The sequence below is a fragment of the Neomonachus schauinslandi genome, chromosome 7 (genome assembly GCF_002201575.2).
Source record: "Neomonachus schauinslandi chromosome 7, ASM220157v2, whole genome shotgun sequence".
Lineage (NCBI taxonomy): Eukaryota > Metazoa > Chordata > Mammalia > Carnivora > Phocidae > Neomonachus > Neomonachus schauinslandi.
In genome coordinates this window covers 112,852,130-112,869,410 of record NC_058409.1, presented here as the reverse complement: position 1 = coordinate 112,869,410, position 17,281 = coordinate 112,852,130, and the positions used below count along the sequence as shown (strand labels likewise).

At 37.2% G+C, this 17,281-nt stretch overlaps 1 protein-coding gene across 1 annotated transcript in view; it reads left to right on the top strand.

Moving 5' to 3' along the window:
- Nucleotides 1-17,281, top strand: part of ITGA1 (integrin subunit alpha 1) — a 115,872-nt gene that overhangs the window by 43,789 nt on the left and 54,802 nt on the right. The window contains exons 10-12 of the mRNA XM_021695399.1: nucleotides 6,735-6,900; nucleotides 12,415-12,488; nucleotides 13,159-13,303. Of these exons, the coding sequence (XP_021551074.1) occupies nucleotides 6,735-6,900; nucleotides 12,415-12,488; nucleotides 13,159-13,303 (385 nt within the window). The remainder of the gene's footprint in view (nucleotides 1-6,734; nucleotides 6,901-12,414; nucleotides 12,489-13,158; nucleotides 13,304-17,281) is intronic.

Sequence of the window (17,281 nt, the reverse complement as noted above, 5' to 3'; positions counted from 1 at the left end):
TATTTCAGCCTCACTAACAACTGTGTACAGCCTTCATTTCACTCTCAATTCCATAGCATGTGCCCTCTGCCTAGGAGGAGGGTGTCTTCTTAATATAGATTGATTTTTTAAACAAGTCAGGAAGCAAAACTTTCAGAACTGTAAGAGTTTAGCCTAAATTGTTTTTCGACAAAACCTCTTTTATTTACTGTAAGTAAGAATCAGATATTACACATAATGGTTTTTCAGTATTTCATCAGTGAGATTTCCTCCTTTCCTTTCAAAAGTATGATCAGTGAAAGACATTCCACCCCGTTGTAGGAAGGGAAGAAGAGAGATTCATCCCTGATAAACTCCCAGAACACAAAATCGATTCACTGCCTCCCAGGGGCAAGGTGACTGTACTTATTTTATAACCAAGATGACTTGCTTATAAACAAGGCAACTTCTGATTGCAACAATATCCTTTTTTTCTTCCTTTTCAAATTTTTATTTAAATTCTAGTTAGTTAACATACAGTGCAATGCTGGTTTTAGGAGTAGAATTCAGTGATTCATCACTTACATATAACACCCAGTGCTCATCACAAAGTGCCCTCCTTAATCCCCATCACCCATCTAGCCCATCCCCCACCTACCTCCCTCCATAACCCCTCAATTTGTTCTGTATCTTTAAAAGTCCCTTATGGTTTGTTTCCCTCTCTCTCCCCCCCCGATATGTTCATCTGTTTTGTTTCTGAAATTTCACATATAAGTGAAATCATGTAGTATTTGTCTTTCTCGACCTGACCTATTTCACTTAACATAATACACTCTAGCTCCATCCACATTGTTGCAGATGGCAAAATTTCATTCTTTTTGATGGCTGAGTAATATTCCTTTGTGTGTGTGTGTGCCTCATCTTCTTTATCCATTCTGATAAAGTCTTATATCCAAAATCTATAAAGAACTTATCAAACTCAGCACCCAAAACACAAATAATCCAGTTAAGAAATGGGCAAAAGACATGAATAGACACTTCTCCAAAGAAGACATCCAGATGGCTAACAGAACATGAAAAGATGTTCAATATCACTCATCATCAGGGAAATACAAACCAAAACCATGATGAGATATCAGCACACCACAGAATGGCTAAAATTAACAACACAAGAAACAACAGCTGTTGGTGAGGTTGCAGAGAAAGGGGAACCCCCTTGCACTATTGGTGGGAATGCACACCGATACAGCCACTCTGGAGAACAGTATGGAGGTTCCTCAAGAAGTTAAAAATAGAACTACCCTATAATCCCACAATTGCACTACTAGGTATTTACCCAAAGGATACAAAAACACAGATTCAAAGGGATACATGCACCCTGATGTTTATAGCAGTATTATCAACAATAGCCAAACTATGGAGAGAGCCCAATGTCCAACAATGTTCTTTTTATTTGGGATACAGATGTGAAAAATTAAAACACCTCATTATTTCTCTTTTCCCTTGTTGTTACTTCTATAAATTACCTTTTGCCAATTACTATCAATCCATTATTACCTCTCATTATAATAGTTACTGTAACTATTTTGATCTCTTCTGTGGTTGAGAATAATTCCATAGATTCAGCCTTCACTCAGTGATACTGGCCACAGTTAAGAGTCTATGGCTGGTCTTTTCAGTATGCAATGCCAATATATGCCCAGTTTGTCCCAGACAACTGGATATCAGAAGTGCTATCATTTGGTCAGCTTCCCTGCAGAGAATATAGCCTGGCTTTCCAGGTACCACTGTAGCAGGCAATGATCTGAGTAAACCATCAGCAGCATTAACAACGTTAAAAAAACTTCACTGGAAAGCAGATACTGTACTATCAGTGAATGACTTCTTAATTTTAAGTGAAGCTTACATCACTTTTACAGGGTATCTGGCTACATATACAGTATTTCTTGTCCTTAAGTCACCATGTTTCCCTTGGTTGGATCCCTAGTTGGTAATTCATACTTTGCCTCCCAACTGGTCAAAAAGGGTTCTCATAATTCCATTAATTTTCCTAGAGAATCATAAAATTATGAGTTCCTTTCCTGTTTTAATCAATGAATTATTGTCAAATTGCTCTTCAAATTTTTATAAATAATGTATAGGAAAATTTCACTTCAGCAAGAATTGTTATTTTCCCAATTCATATTTCTTTTCCCCAGTGAAACTTGTATTTTTTAGTTTGCGCCGAACTAGGAAATAAGACAGTTATTTTATTTCCTCTCCTTGTGCATTCACACAGAAAGGTTTTAGGCATTTCTGAAGCTCCATTCATGCTTCACATGGATCAAATATACCTGGGGGTCTGCCCCTATTGCCACCTGGGCTGTTCCTCCTACTCAATTTTTTTTTTTACTCACCATTTGATCCTGAACACCACAAAGATGTGTTTTGGGGAAGACAATACCCCAAACTAACTGACTATTGAAAATTTAAGCACTCTATGATAAAACTGCAAACATGACCCATTAAGCTCTCAGACTTGGTGAGGGTCCTAAACTGGTATGTATTCTACATGGTCTGTGCTCTGTCACTTGAGGATACTAGACATTGCCAGCAGGAGCCTGTTTTACATTCATATTCTAATCTTAGATGATAATGGCTGGGATTATAATGACTGTGAAATGTGTATCATTTAACAGCATTCAAATGAAAATAAGAGAAGTTAGAAAGTATCTTAGCATTTCATTCATTTGCACACAAAAGGCACTATAGTACATGTAAATGAATTGTACACTTTACATTTGACACATCTGCCTCAAGGGAACTTCAATTCTGGATGTCTACTTGAGGTAAATATTAACAGAATACCAAATGCCTGGGCTTGACATATTTGTATAAAGTGAAACAGAAGTAATTTATAAACGTTATTTTGTATTTCTTCTCACTCATAGAAAATAATGTTTCTGCAAATACCAGATCCTTGGGTGAAGGATCAGAATACATTTCTGTTTTCATTTTTTATTCCTTAATACAAAATAGTTCAAACTGGATACAAGTCACAGTACTTCCTGGGAATTTTTTCCTTCTTATATTTTCTTCTAAATATATACTCTCATGTTCCATTTGTTTTATTTTTATTATTTATGTATGTCACTTGGACATTTTCCCCATTGAACTTTATCCAATTGTCTCTGTCTGTCACATAGAGCACTAAATACCTGATAACGTTTACATCACAACTAAGAACCTCAACTGTGCATGGTCCAAACATCTTTACAATTTTTTTTTAAAGATTTTATTTATTTATTTGAGAGAGAGAGAATGAGAGAGAGCACATGAGAGAGGGGAGGGTCAGAGGGAGAAGCAGACTCCCTGCCGAGCAGGAAGCCCGATGCGGGACTCGATCCAGGGACTCCAGGATCATGACCTGAGCCGAAGGCAGTCGCTTAACCAACTGAGCCACCCAGGCGCCCCATCTTTACAATTTTTATGTGTATTTTCAAATTCGTCACTTTATAAGTGAAATGGAAGTTAACATGTCAATGCAATAGTGAATCTAGAATATGTTCAATAGGGACTAAGGGGGAAAGATGGTGACTTTCCATCCAAAGATATCATATAACTTATAGGATAAATTAGGTAAAATAGTGGAGACTCAGAGGGCCTCACATGATGTAGAATTTGTATGAATCTAAAAGAAATCCATACGTAGCAAAACTGCTGACCAAAAGGAACCTAACAGTGTGTGAGAAGAATACCAGGTATAGAGTGAGGTGTGGAGCAAGACCCCAGTGATCCCGAAACGGACACACAGGTGTGATGGAGGCTCTGGAGGCTGGAGACTCTCTCCCATCTTTTCCATGCTTTCTTTGGGGCATGTCCATCTAGATGTGGGGAAATACTCAACTATAAGAAGATCATCTTAATTGTTTTTAAGTACAAGAGAGAATTTGTTCAAGGCAATAAAAGCAAGTGGCCCTTGGATTTTCCCTCCCTTATCTGGACAATTCTCTACATTCATTTCCATTAATTCTCTTCCACCATCAAGTAGCTAAAGTGGGAAAAGCACCAGTGGTCTCTGTTCAAATATAAACCATTTCTGATGGTTGACATTTGCTTTTCAGCCAAGTAGACAGGATCTGAGTTTTTGTGTTCTCATGCAATTCTGCAAACTCCTGGTATTGACCTTCTTACCGGTATCTGGACAAGTAGTAGAGAGTTAGTTTCAAAAATCAAAAAGCTACTGAAATAGTGTACCGATTTCCTAAATTGCTCACTTTTTCAAAGTAGCACAAAGTTCTTCACAAACATTAGGGCATGTGCCTCATGAACACATTTTATAGGTAGACACAGAGCTAAACGAGAGACAAGGGCCTCGATGAAGACCTGTGTGTGCAGATAGGTGGTATTGCTAGGGACTCCTCCCAGGTATTCTGTGGGAATGGGGTGGGTGTGAGTCAAGCAAGGGGAAGGAACAGGAATCAATCCCCCAGCACCTTGACACTAGAAAGGAAAACTCCAAAGCTGCCATCTGTACTGCCTGCCTGACTAGCTGGCATACAACTCGTATGCTCACATTAACGTTTAGTGTACATTTTAATGATTCAGTTACTAATCTAAACCCTCATACATTTTATAATACAAATGAACAAGTATATGGTAGATCATAAATAGCAATACCTAAAACAGTAATTTCAGCTTTTTTCTAACTATAAGTAAAAATTGTACCCTTCTTAATAAAAATATCAGTTTTAAAATCTACCATTTTGAATCTGACATTTAAAAAATGCATGCAGATGCCTAGAACAGGCAGCTGAAGGAGAGTGGGCCCGAGATGGGTGCTCAGAGAAGGAGAGACAGGGGTGTGTGGCCAGAAGACCCAGTGAGGACGAGGACCAGGACTGCCTGGCACCTCCACCTGTGCCGGCCCACCCATGTGTCCAGGATCCACCCAGTCCATAATGCTGAACTGCATTTGGGGACTATGGCAGGTCTGTGTTGCAATGGGACTTTGAAGGCACCCTAGAGTCTCAGTTTAACGATGCTAGACAAATCTATGTCTATGATTTAGAAATGGAAAGTGAAGCTAGAAATTTCTGGTATCTTCATGGTCACTGGAGGTCATGATTTTTCTTGTCCCCAAGGAGTAGGATATTCTAAAAATCAAGCAATAGCACAGAGCTCAAAATCTTACCTTTGTTTTTTGATTCCAGGAGCATAGAATTGAATTAATCATGATCCTTGGTTTAGGAGACCTCATCACTTGTGAAAGCATGGCTCACTTTATAGGTTTCTATGTTTATTATTGTACCTGTATACATATTTTAAGTATCCAGTATAAGCATCTATGGGCCTGACCACATTCACCACCTGGAGTCCTCTACCTGATAACCATCAGCCCAAATCCTATACTCATCTCTTGCTCTCTTTTTCTAATCTCTTGGTAGCTATACGTATCTTAAAAAATTCTAAAAGTCTTCCTTTTATTTAACTTTATAAAAAGGGTGTCATGCTGTATATAGTATTTTGAAACTTTTAAAATTTAATATTGCTAAGATTCATCCATATTATTACAAGCCATCATAGTTCACTTTTTTAATTAAAGTAACACATACAGTGAAATGCAAAATTTCAGTGTGAAAATTATGTACAAAGTGAACAAATTGATGAGTTTAGATAATTGCATACACCCATGTAACCGATACGTCAATCAAGATATAGAACATTTCCATCACCCCCAGAAAGTTCCCTATACTTTCATTTTTTTAATACTCACTTCTGTAGTAACTGCTGGTGTGACTTACACCACCACAGCTTAAGTTGCCTATTTTATTTTATGTAAATGAAATCATATAGTATATACTCTTTTGTGTCTAACTTTTCACTCAACATAATGATTGGCCATGATATATTGTGCATCAGTCATTCATTTTCTTATTATATATTGTATGCATCTACCACAATTTGTTCCATACTTTACATGGCCATTTGGATTGTTTCCAGTTTGGGTGCATCTATCCAATGGAATCCTACTAGCAATAAAAAAAGACTGAACTTCTGATACATGGGGCAACATGAATGACTCTCAGAAGCATTATGCAAATGAAAGGAGTCAGACACAAAAGGCTACATGCTATATGAATTCATAAATATAACATTCTGGAAAAAGCAAAGCCTTAAGGACAGAAAATACATCAGTGGTTTTAAGGGTTAGGGGGAGGAAGGGATTGATTACAAAGGGGCAAGAGGGAACACTGATAGAAATGGTCTACATCTTGAAGTGGTAGTAACACAACTGTGTGGGTTGTCAAAACTTACTATTTAGTTTAATATCTGTTTAAAAAATATATATGTGGGACTGGCTCTTGGTAAGATTATCAGGAAGAACTGCCTATTCAAGATCAAGTAACTCACTTGCTAATTATTTTTGCCAGCAAATGGGGGTGGCATGGGCTGGAATAATAGCAGAGACATTCAGAAACTATAACTTACTTTTGAACTGTCAGACTTTAAAGATAGAGCTGTTCATAAACAGGGACACAGGAATGCAAGAGAAGAAACTCTCACAAACATACAAGATTGCCCTTTATATTTTCCTACACCAATTACAGTATATAACAGTTAATATTAGGGAATCTACATATACTGAAGATTGTTCTTCCAAGAATATGGAAGTACATAAAAATTGCATTGAATTAATATACTATATACCTCTCTTGTTTATTGACAAAATGCTTGGGATCCTTATTTAACACATAGAATTTAAAATATATTCTTGCCATTTTGTCGTGTCTTAGATTCTTGGGAGCTATAACAGAGGAAATTTAAGCACTGAAAAATTTGTGGAAGAAATAAAATCAATTGCAAGTGAACCCACTGAAAAGCATTTCTTCAACGTCTCTGATGAATTGGCTCTAGTCACTATTGTTGAAGCTCTGGGAGAAAGAATATTTGCCTTGGAAGGTATGACTAGTTCTTGTAATCCTGTATGTTCTGTCTATAATGCAAAGTCAATGTAATGGGTTTTGGTATTTATTCCTACTACTACATGGGTCGTGCACTTTTACTGTGTACAATAGCCAGCATGGAACAGTGCCCTTTTATGTAAATCTTTCCGAGATGGCTATCTCACATAGCACCGTGTCTGTCGGCAGCTCTCTTTGTAAGGATGTGGGGGTTGAAGGAAGGCAATGGTCAGTGTACACTCACCAGAACAAAAACGTGCCTGCGTGTGTTAGTCCTTTTCTGTGACACAGGTTTAGAAAATGGAGACACTAGCTCAACTTTTCCTTTTTAATTTGTTTATGTTATTTTGGGCTTCTATGGAACTGTTCTTGTTTGCAATAACTTCGTTGTTCATTTATTTTTCTCCTATTTTGCTTCTTGCCCACTTTAAAGGTCTTTATGGAACTCTGTCTCAACTCCCATGACAGTAAAACATTGGTTCACTATATTTGTCTAAGTCATAATTCTTTTTTGTAGATTTTTTTTCTTTGATTTTGCAATGACGATTGGCTACTGAGGATAATGAGTCATGGCATTCCTTCCTCTGCCTTTGGTAGATGTCAAGTAACAAATTACTTTGAAACTAGCCTTTGCCTGACAAAAAAAAAAATAAGTCTTTGGAATTGTTATGCCAGGAAAACTGAAAAAAAGCCTCTTTCTTCATGTTCTCTGATAACTGGAGCTTAAGAAAGCATGCCTCTTTCCCTTTTTCCAGAGAGTTCTACTCTTATGCCTCATCCGAATCCGATGGACCCTGTCCTTGTGAGGACACACGGAAGGACTGTTGTTTTGCGTCTTAAACACAGAAATTTAAAAGCACATTCTCAGTCACCCTGATATGACCTGATAATGGGAAACAGAAAGATAAAATGAGAAAGACATAAATAAAGCAAAGTAGACCACTTTGAGCATCAAATGACCAGGAAAATGCAAAAAAGTGACTAATGACAGAATATTAAAATGTATAGAAAGGAAAGAGTCACGAGGCATAGCATATTTATTATCATGGGTCACTAAAGGGGAATAAAATAGGCCACCCCAAAATATGTCACTTCGGCATGTAGATTATTTTGAGCTGAAGGCAATCAAGACCCAGGAGACTCAGGAAAAACTTTAACTTCTTCCTTAACTACCTAAAAGAATTTATACAGCGGGCCCGGCCGAGAAAAAGAGCTATAACCAAGGATAACTTTTTAATCTGAAAGACCTGTCTGCATGGCAGGGCAAACTTCTAATTACCAAACATCTGTTCTTCTTATGTCCATTGAAATGCCCTCCTCCCTTTGCAGCCCCTGGCTCCTCTCCCAATCCTTAGGTCAGGATGGCATATAAGCTTCAATTGCCCCCACTTGACCTTCAGTCTCATATTTCGGGGGGTCCCATATGAAATTAAATTTGTTTTTCTCCTGATAATCTGTTTCAGGTCAAGTTAATTATTAAACCAGCCAAGGAACCTGGAAGGGAGGAAGGGAAAATTTTTCCACTCCTGCATGACCCAGTGCACATGCTAATATGTAGAAAAATCAAACAGAATTTCACAAAATGACTCTTATTATGTATAAAGCATTCTGATAGTTTCTCATTTTCGTTCTCTCTTCTCTTTCAATTAAAAAAATGCTGGTGGTGACTCACCCTGATGATTTCATGACCCATAAGTGACAGATTTGGTTTAGATTTGATGAGCAGCTACAGCCCATGCAGATTTCATTTCTCTGCTTCCCTTTTGCCGTAGCCGCCCTGTGCCTTTAGAAACAGAACACTTCAATTACTTATCCATCTGAAGTCGCAGCTGCTTCTAGTGAACTTGGCTATCCTGCATTCTGTACGCAAGGCACTTTTAAGTGGCTTTGGTCTCACAGTAGCTGTCCCAGTGTCATTTACTAATAGGCCAGACCATAAGCTTCACTGGCCTCAAGGAAATATACAAAGTTTTCCAAGTTATTGTGTACTTTTAATTTTTAATAATGTGATAAGTCAATAATGTGATCTATGATATGATAAAACAATCTGTAAAGACCATTTAAATGAAAATGACTTAGTTACATTAGATAAGCACAATACAGTTTCAATTTTAAACCTCATCTTAAGTAAGCAAATAAATATAACCTTACAAAACTTGTAGAATGAAGCCTGTATCAGTGGTTGTGGGAAAAGGAGCCCAGTTTGCCTTAAATGACATTTTTGTGTTGCTTCTAAACTATCTACACCATTAGTTAAAGATTACACGTTGGAATGCCCCGAAACTGTAAGAAGTCTGTATATTTAAAAGCAAAATTATTTTTTAAATGTCCTCAGATTAAAATGTCTCCCGCATCTTTATTGCTACACTTTGAGGCCTAACCAAACGCAGTGTTTTGACTAGCCTATTTAGGATTTTCTTCATAATGACAGCAGAAAGGCCTTCATTTCCTTGTTACTTGAGAAGTGTCCACTTCCTATCAACATTTATCTTTAGATGGTAAATAGCAGCGATTATGAAATTCCTGTTTGCCACGGACAGCGCCACCTAGTGATGAGAACACGCCACCAACTTGCCCAATCAAAGATCAGAAAACCGTCTGTCTCCCTTTCCCAGCAAATGTTGGGGAAAATGCTGAAATTCCTAACCGGACGCCGAGCAGTGGGGAGAATGGTTATCTCAGTACTCATGAGGAGTCCTGGGAGAAGTTGACAGCAAGAAGTTCAGAGATGTGCAAAGGGCTATTACCATGAGGACAGTTCAGCAGGTGGAATGTCACATAACCCCCTTCCCTCTGTTCTCCGCTGTAAGCAGAACAGCAGGAAGAGAAAGTACTGGAAATATGCAGGGTTTTGCTGCTGCGCTCTTACAGTTGGCCTTGAAAAGATAAATACAAAGACACCATAAAGCATTGTGGACTTAAAAACTTAAAGTGTACTTCAGTCATTTAAATTAGAGGATAATTCATACGTGAAATTAAAATGATACATTTGAATTCTTGATTGATATCCCCATTTAACCTAGTCCTTAAAAAAGGCAATCACTGATGTATTTGTTAACAAATTTATGACAGCAAATAGCTAGTAAATAAGTGTGATTTCACAAGTTTAATTATTCTCATGCCTCAATGAGAGGGCAGACTGACTCTTAAAATTATGCACTATTTTTAACTTATTTGCAAAACCAGATAAATCAGTAACTCCCTACTTAAAGTAAATGAATCAACATTCCCGCAATCCCCTTAGGAGGTTGTGGCTTTGGGTTGGTGAATATTTTGAGAGTAGCACATTTTCCATGGAATGCTCTGGATTATCTCTGTATTTCAGTAAAGAGCCTAAAAATGGGTATAGAATCTTGCCCATAGAAATCCTCGTTAAAAAATTTTCAGATTCACGGAGCTCTTAGAAAGATAAAAAGACCTGATGCTTGCTACTGAACCTCACTACAGACCATTGACTTAAAAAAAAAGGGTACAGATTCTTTTTTTTATTTAATTTTATTATGTTATGTTAATCACCATACATTACACCATTAGTTTTTGATGTAGTGTTCCATGATTCATTGTTTGCGTATAACACCTAGTGCTCCATTCAGTACGTGCCCTCTTTAATACCCATCACCAGGCTAACCCATTCCCCCACCCCCCTCCCCTCTAGAACCCTCAGTTTGTTTCTCAGAGTCCATAGTCTCTCATGGTTCGTCTCCCCCTCCGATTTGCCCCCCTTCATTTTTCCCTTCCTACTGTCTTCTTTTTTTTTTTTTAACATATAATGTATTATTTGTTTCGGAGGTACAGGTCTATGATTCAACAGTCTTACACAATTCACAGCGCTCACCATAGCACATACCCTCCCCAATGTCTATCACCCAGTCACCCCATCCCTCCCACCCCCCACCACTCCAGCAACCCTGTTTGTTTCCTGAGATTAAGAATTCCTCATATCAGTGAGATCATATGATACATGTCTTTCTCTGATTGATTTATTTCGCTTAGCATAATACCCTCTGGTTCCATCCATGTCATTGCAAATGGCAAGATTTGGGGGTTTTTTGATGGCTGCACAATATTCCATTGTATATATATACCACATCTTCTTTATCCATTCATCTGTTGATGGACATCTTGGCTCTTTCCATAGTTTGGCTATTGTGGACATTGCTGCTATAAACATTGGGGTGCACATACCCCTTTGGATCACTACATTTGTATCTTTGGGGTAAATACCCAGTAGTCCAATTGCTGGGTCATAGGGTAGCTCTATTTTCAACTTTTTGAGGAACCTCCATACTGTTTTCCAGAGTGGCTGCACCAGCTTGCATTCCCACCAAGAGTGTAGGAGGATTCCCTTTTCTCTGCATCCTCGCCAACATCTGTTGTTTCCTGACTTGTTAATTTTAGCCATTCTGACTGGTGTGAGGTGGTATCTCATTGAGGTTTTGATTTGTATTTCCCTGATGCCGGGCGTGTTGAGCACTTTTTCATGTGTCTGTTGGCCATTTGGATGTCTTCTTTGGAAAAATGTGTTCATGTCTTCTGCCCATTTCTTGATTGGATTATTTGTTCTTTGGGTGTTGAATTTGATAAGTTCTTTATAAATTTTGGATACTAGCCCCTTATCTGATATGTCATTTGCAAATATCTTCTCCCATTCTGTCGGTTGTCTTTTGGTTTTGTTGACTGTTTCCTTTGCTGTGCAAAAGCTTTTTATCTTGATGAAGTCCCAATAGTTCATTTTTGCCCTTGCTTCCCTTGCCTTTGGCGATGTTTCTAGGAAGAAGTTGCTGCGGCTGAGGTTGAAGAGGTTGCTGCCTGTGTTCTCCTCTAGGATTTTGATGGACTCCTGTCTCACATTTAGGTCTTTCAAAAAATGGGTACAGATTCTTAAAAAAATATGTGATTGTATGGCATGTGACCTAGAGCCCGTCAAAAAGTTCCTCCCAATTTGTGAGTGATACCTACCACCAGAAATTAGAGCAAATACAAACCCAGAACCCAGAACCCTTTATCAAATAATGGAATTCTGAGAGGATCTGTAGCTGGAAATACAGGTGGGGCTGGTAGAGTCAAGAGACCTCTTTAGATATGTGAATAAAATTATTTCAGCCCTATAACATAGCAGGTAAGTTTAGCCTAATGTCTGAGCAGGATTCCCATGGTGTGAGGGGAAGACAGAGATTTTCAACCTCAGTACTTTCAACTTTAACCCCCTGGATCCAAAGTGCCATATCATCCACAGGCATCCACAGTGTAAGAACAGAAGCGTGAATGGAGATTTCTCAACTTCTGCAGCAAGGGTGGGGAAGCCATCAGTCAAGAATTTAGACATGGCCCTTCTGCTAACCTTCTCTGTCCTCCACCCAGCCCTACCTAGGAATTTTGGGTTGAGAAATGTGTGGCTGAAGATACTCAAAAGATGTTGGAAATTCTGGTTGGTAAAGAGCCCAGACTGTAATTGGCCTCTGTCTTCTCCAAATCAACAGTGTGCTAACAGGCATTTATGTTTCTGTTATAGCTACAGCTGACCAGTCAGCAGCTTCATTTGAAATGGAAATGTCTCAGACTGGCTTCAGTGCTCATTATTCACAGGTACATTGACCACTTGGTAGAAAATGAAGTATCTTTTTTTTTTAAGGTTTCCACTCCTGAAAGCAATGCCCAGGCATCGGCATTATAAGTGCAACTAGCAGTTCATGGCTTGAGCAGTTATTCCAACCGTGATGATGTTCCTAATCCAAATAGGAAAATGACATTTCACAAACTTGCTAGGAAAATAATTTCTTCCACACAGTTCACTACACTGTACTAATAATTGTGAATCAAACATTTTGAGGTCTGCCTTATGTAATTATACATCTGGCTAAATGAAATACTTAAAATGGTTTCTAATGATATGGAATGTATCTTTTTCTCAGTTTCAGTGTATTCAATCAAAGATCTTACTAGAATTCCATGTTCAAGACCTAGGATTCTTGAATTAACAGAATTAAACAGAAAGGCAAGATTAGGAAATGTATCATTTGTAGTTGAGGAAAGAAAATGCATCAGAGTCCATGCAAAGGAATATTAACATTGCAATGGGCAATTGTACTATCCAACTTAGGGCAAGTTACTTACTCTGCCAAGTTACTATCATGTTATTGTGAAAATTATATGAGTTAATATATGTAAAGCACTTTGACCGGAACCTATCACATTGTTAATGCTGTGTTCTTACTATTTTGTTAAATATCATTTGTTTTCTCTATTTGGATATAAGGACTGGGTCATGCTTGGAGCAGTAGGAGCCTATGATTGGAATGGAACAGTCATCATGCAGAAGGCTAATCAAATCATAATCCCCCAAAACACGACCTTTAACGTTGAGTCTACCAAAAAGAATGAACCTCTTGCTTCTTACTTAGGTAAAGTTTGGATGTAATTGATAGAAAATTATTATGTTTTATTTTTGGTTTTGTTTTTATTTTTAGCATTATTTGCTTAAATTTATATAGGCTTACTTATAACCATGTAAGACAAATCACTTCCAAGAGTTAGACCTTTTATAGGACCCATGAAAATTACAAAGCAGCCTTAGTTTCTGAGCAGTAGTCAGAATAAAAGAACATGGAGGTCACGCTCTCTCAGAAGTGCAGGAATGATTTAGGCTGTTATGTGCACTTTTTGAGGTCTCCCTGTGTTTGGTATTCTCATTAAATTCAAGAAGAGCTTTGCACCTGGTGGACAGGAAATTACAATAAAAAAGAGAAACCTTGATTCAGCTAATATCCTGAAGATCAGACTCCCATTTTCTCTAAAATATCCTATATCATTGGTTTCTTTCTATGGGTCCAAATTTTGGAAAAGAAAATGTAAGTTTGTCTTGATATATAGCTTCTTCTTTAATAACTCTATTAAATAAGACAAATAGTGAGATGTAATATCATCTTATTTTTCAAAGACTTTTCTGGAATGAGGAGGTATATGTCAGGAATCACCTTATTCTAGATCTGTACCAAGCTGCCTAGGAGATACCAGGGAACTATTCTAGCACTAAATGATCTCAGTCAACAATTAGGAGGGCCTAGGATGAAAAAAAATACTCAGGGTATGGTTTCCCAACTCTTTACTCACTCAACAAATATTTGACCGGTACCTATTTTGCCCCAGGCATTGTTCTTGGTGCTGGGGGTGCAGTGGTAAAGAAAACAAATATCTTTCACTGTTCAATTTTACTATGTTAGCATTCCTCTCTGGGATCTTTCTGTCCTGGAGGCAAGTCTTTTTCTCTCTCTATTCCAGTTTATTTCTATTTTACAAGGAAGGTAGGAGGAGGTCTTTACTGGTAGATCCATACATCTCCTTATTCAAGGACACATCTTAAAACTGTAGAGGCAACAAGACTTAAGAAAAATGAAAGGCCTGAGGATTTAAGATAATTAAAAATATGGCAGTAAGCAGCAAATATAATGTGAGTCCTCAAACCCCTTAACACATGTTGAACTGCATTCATGAAAGTCTAGTTTATTTCTCATAAAAATCCTATTATATTCTGCCCTGGTCAGACATTACACATAACAAAAGAAAATGCCAATCTAGGCTGTGCTGATTAAAAGATTATCTAAAGGATACTGATCTGGAAACAATTCCTTTCTCTCCTTCCCCACCCTCGACAAAATTTGAAGAAATTGATGGTTAGGAAACAAAATGTACACTGCATATCTTTTAAGTATTTGGAGGATTGTGCTATAACATAAAGAGGTTAGGCTCAAAATTCATATACATTAAAAGAGATCTTAGAGAGCATATGGTAAACATCCAAGTTTCCAAATTAAGTTATTAAGGAATAGAAAAATGATGTCACAGCTACCTATGACAGATCTGAACTAGAATCTAGGTCTCTTGATTCTATTCCAGTGTTCATTTCAAAATTAAAGACATTTACAAAATTAAAGATATGGCATGAAATCCACAAAGATGTGTGTGACATCTTAAGAAGTTCACACATTTTGGGGCACCTGGGTGGCTCAGTTGTTTAAGCATCTGACTCCTGGTATTAGCTCAGGTCATGATCTCACATTCCTGGGATTGAGCCCTGAGTTGGGCTCCATGCTCAGTGCAGAGTCTGCTTCAGATTCTCTCTCTCTCCCTCCCTGTCTCTCCCTCCCTCCCTTGCATGCACATGTGCACTCTCTCTCTAAAATAAATAAATAAAATCTTTAAAAAAAAAAAAGCTCACACATTTTAATAACACTAGTTTTTTTTATATTCTGAGTTATTATTATGTGATAAAATTCCTTAAAACCGAATAGTCTTTAAGAATCCTAAATCTATTATTCCTAGAAAGCTTAGATTCAACGTTGCTTAAAGCAGGCTTAGAGAATTCAAGACTTAAGGATATCACTGTGAGCAAGAAAAAAACTAAGAGAACCTCCATTCGTAACCACAGTATTTATAACATATGATTTCTTTCTGCCCAGAAAAGGAAATTTGGGAGTATGTTGTCCACAATGTGCTTAGATGATTTTATATTTTAGAAATCATTTCATTAGCTTAATCACAAGTTAGCACATAAGATATTTTGCCAACATAAAGTTTAAGATATGTAAGATTTCTTTTAAAATAGAAAAACACCCAGAAAGGGGACAGGGAAGAAAAATACCTTTATACCCACAAACATTATTCTAAATCTAAAATGGAACTTTCAAAATGTCTGCTTGTATGGGTTACAAATTAAGAAGAGTTTGAATGTGTTGGTCTGAAATCTGTGTGGATTGCAAGTTGTTAGACTGTGGAAAATCTCATGGAGGAAACAAAGTGAGAGGTAGATGCTCTATAAAAAAAAAATCTCATAGTAATCAATAATAACCAGAAAAAAGTAGGAACAGAAACCGTTGAACCTCTCTCAGGGTATAGTCACTCACTCATCTTTCCACAACCCAGGAATTGCCTTAGGCCAATATGCACTTAGCAAGTGGTTTTGATGGTGAGAATACAGTGGAAATCTCATTCCCTGCCTCCTCTACCCACGGTCTGCCGCTTTCTAATCATGCCAGACAAATTCAAGAAAAAAGTAAAGATGTGAGGCAAATGCATGAAACCAAAGCAGAACATTCCTGTTTCCCATTATCTCACCAGATCCTAGCACTTCTCCCAAGGATTGAATTATGAGAGCTGACAGGATCTATTTCTTGTAAATCCATGCAGCAGGCTATGCAATGAATTTTCCTTTCTCTACAATTTTCTGCTTTTTTTCTCTTCAGAAAGCAACATTAAGCTTAGATGTTTATAATTATTTTCCTTTCAAGAAAATTAGACTTTACCTGGCTTTCTTTCTCTCTCCCCCCTTATTGTCTTTCAACACTTGAGCTTCAACCAGTAACGACTTAACCAGTAGAATACTGTCGTTGTGAAGACTTCAGTTAATAGATGTAGCTATCAAGAGCAAATTATCAAAATTAATTAACCAAATAATCACACAACTCCAAGCCTCAAACATAATTTTTTAACTTTTTTTTAAATGTTCTTTTATCAGTTGGCCTTCATAGCTCTGTAAGTTAAAAAAAAAAAAATCAAAGTGTACTAACACTCTTAGGCCAATCCCTTCTTAATATTTCTTAGTAGAGTGATATGAAATAAAACAGTCTTTGTTTTGCACATTCTTCTTTTTTATTTTATTTGTGTATAAACATGACCTTAAAGTTTTTATTTTTTAAGCAATATTGTGGTTAGTAACATAAGTACTTGTTTAGTAACATTACTTGTTTGAAAAAGAATAGTTTACAATTTATTATGCATAGTTTTTTTAGAAGCTCAAAGAAAGATGAAGAAATAAGAATGTGAGAAAAGTATTCATGAAGGAAAAATGCCTGAGGAATTGTGTTCCTTTAGCACTTGTGAGATTAAACATGTTTTAGTACAAAAAAACCTCTGTTCCTTTACAGAAATGTTGTAAGAAAGTGAAACTATTACCTTATAGTAAAACACTTGGAAAATAAATTTTCCATATAATCTTTCTCTTAGTAAGAAATACTATTCTGTGGCATTTGGAAAAATAATCTGCCCTCTTCTCCTCTGCTGATGGGTAGATCTGGTTATTAGAATATTTCTTCCTTCTGTAGAGTTGAAATGTGCACATAGTAATTTTTATTCATTGATTTAGCTCTGTACTCTAACGACACAAAGAATAAATTTAATTCTTCACTCAAAAATTGAATTGTCTGCCTCAAAGACACACAAAAACTGAAAGCCCAATTAAAAAGAGGAATGTCAAAGCTCACTTTTTAAATTTAAATTCCAGTTAGTTAACACAGTGTAATATTAGTTTCAGGTGTACAATATTGTGATTCAGCACTTCCATGCAACACCTGGTGTTCATCACAACAAGTGCCCTCCTTCATCCC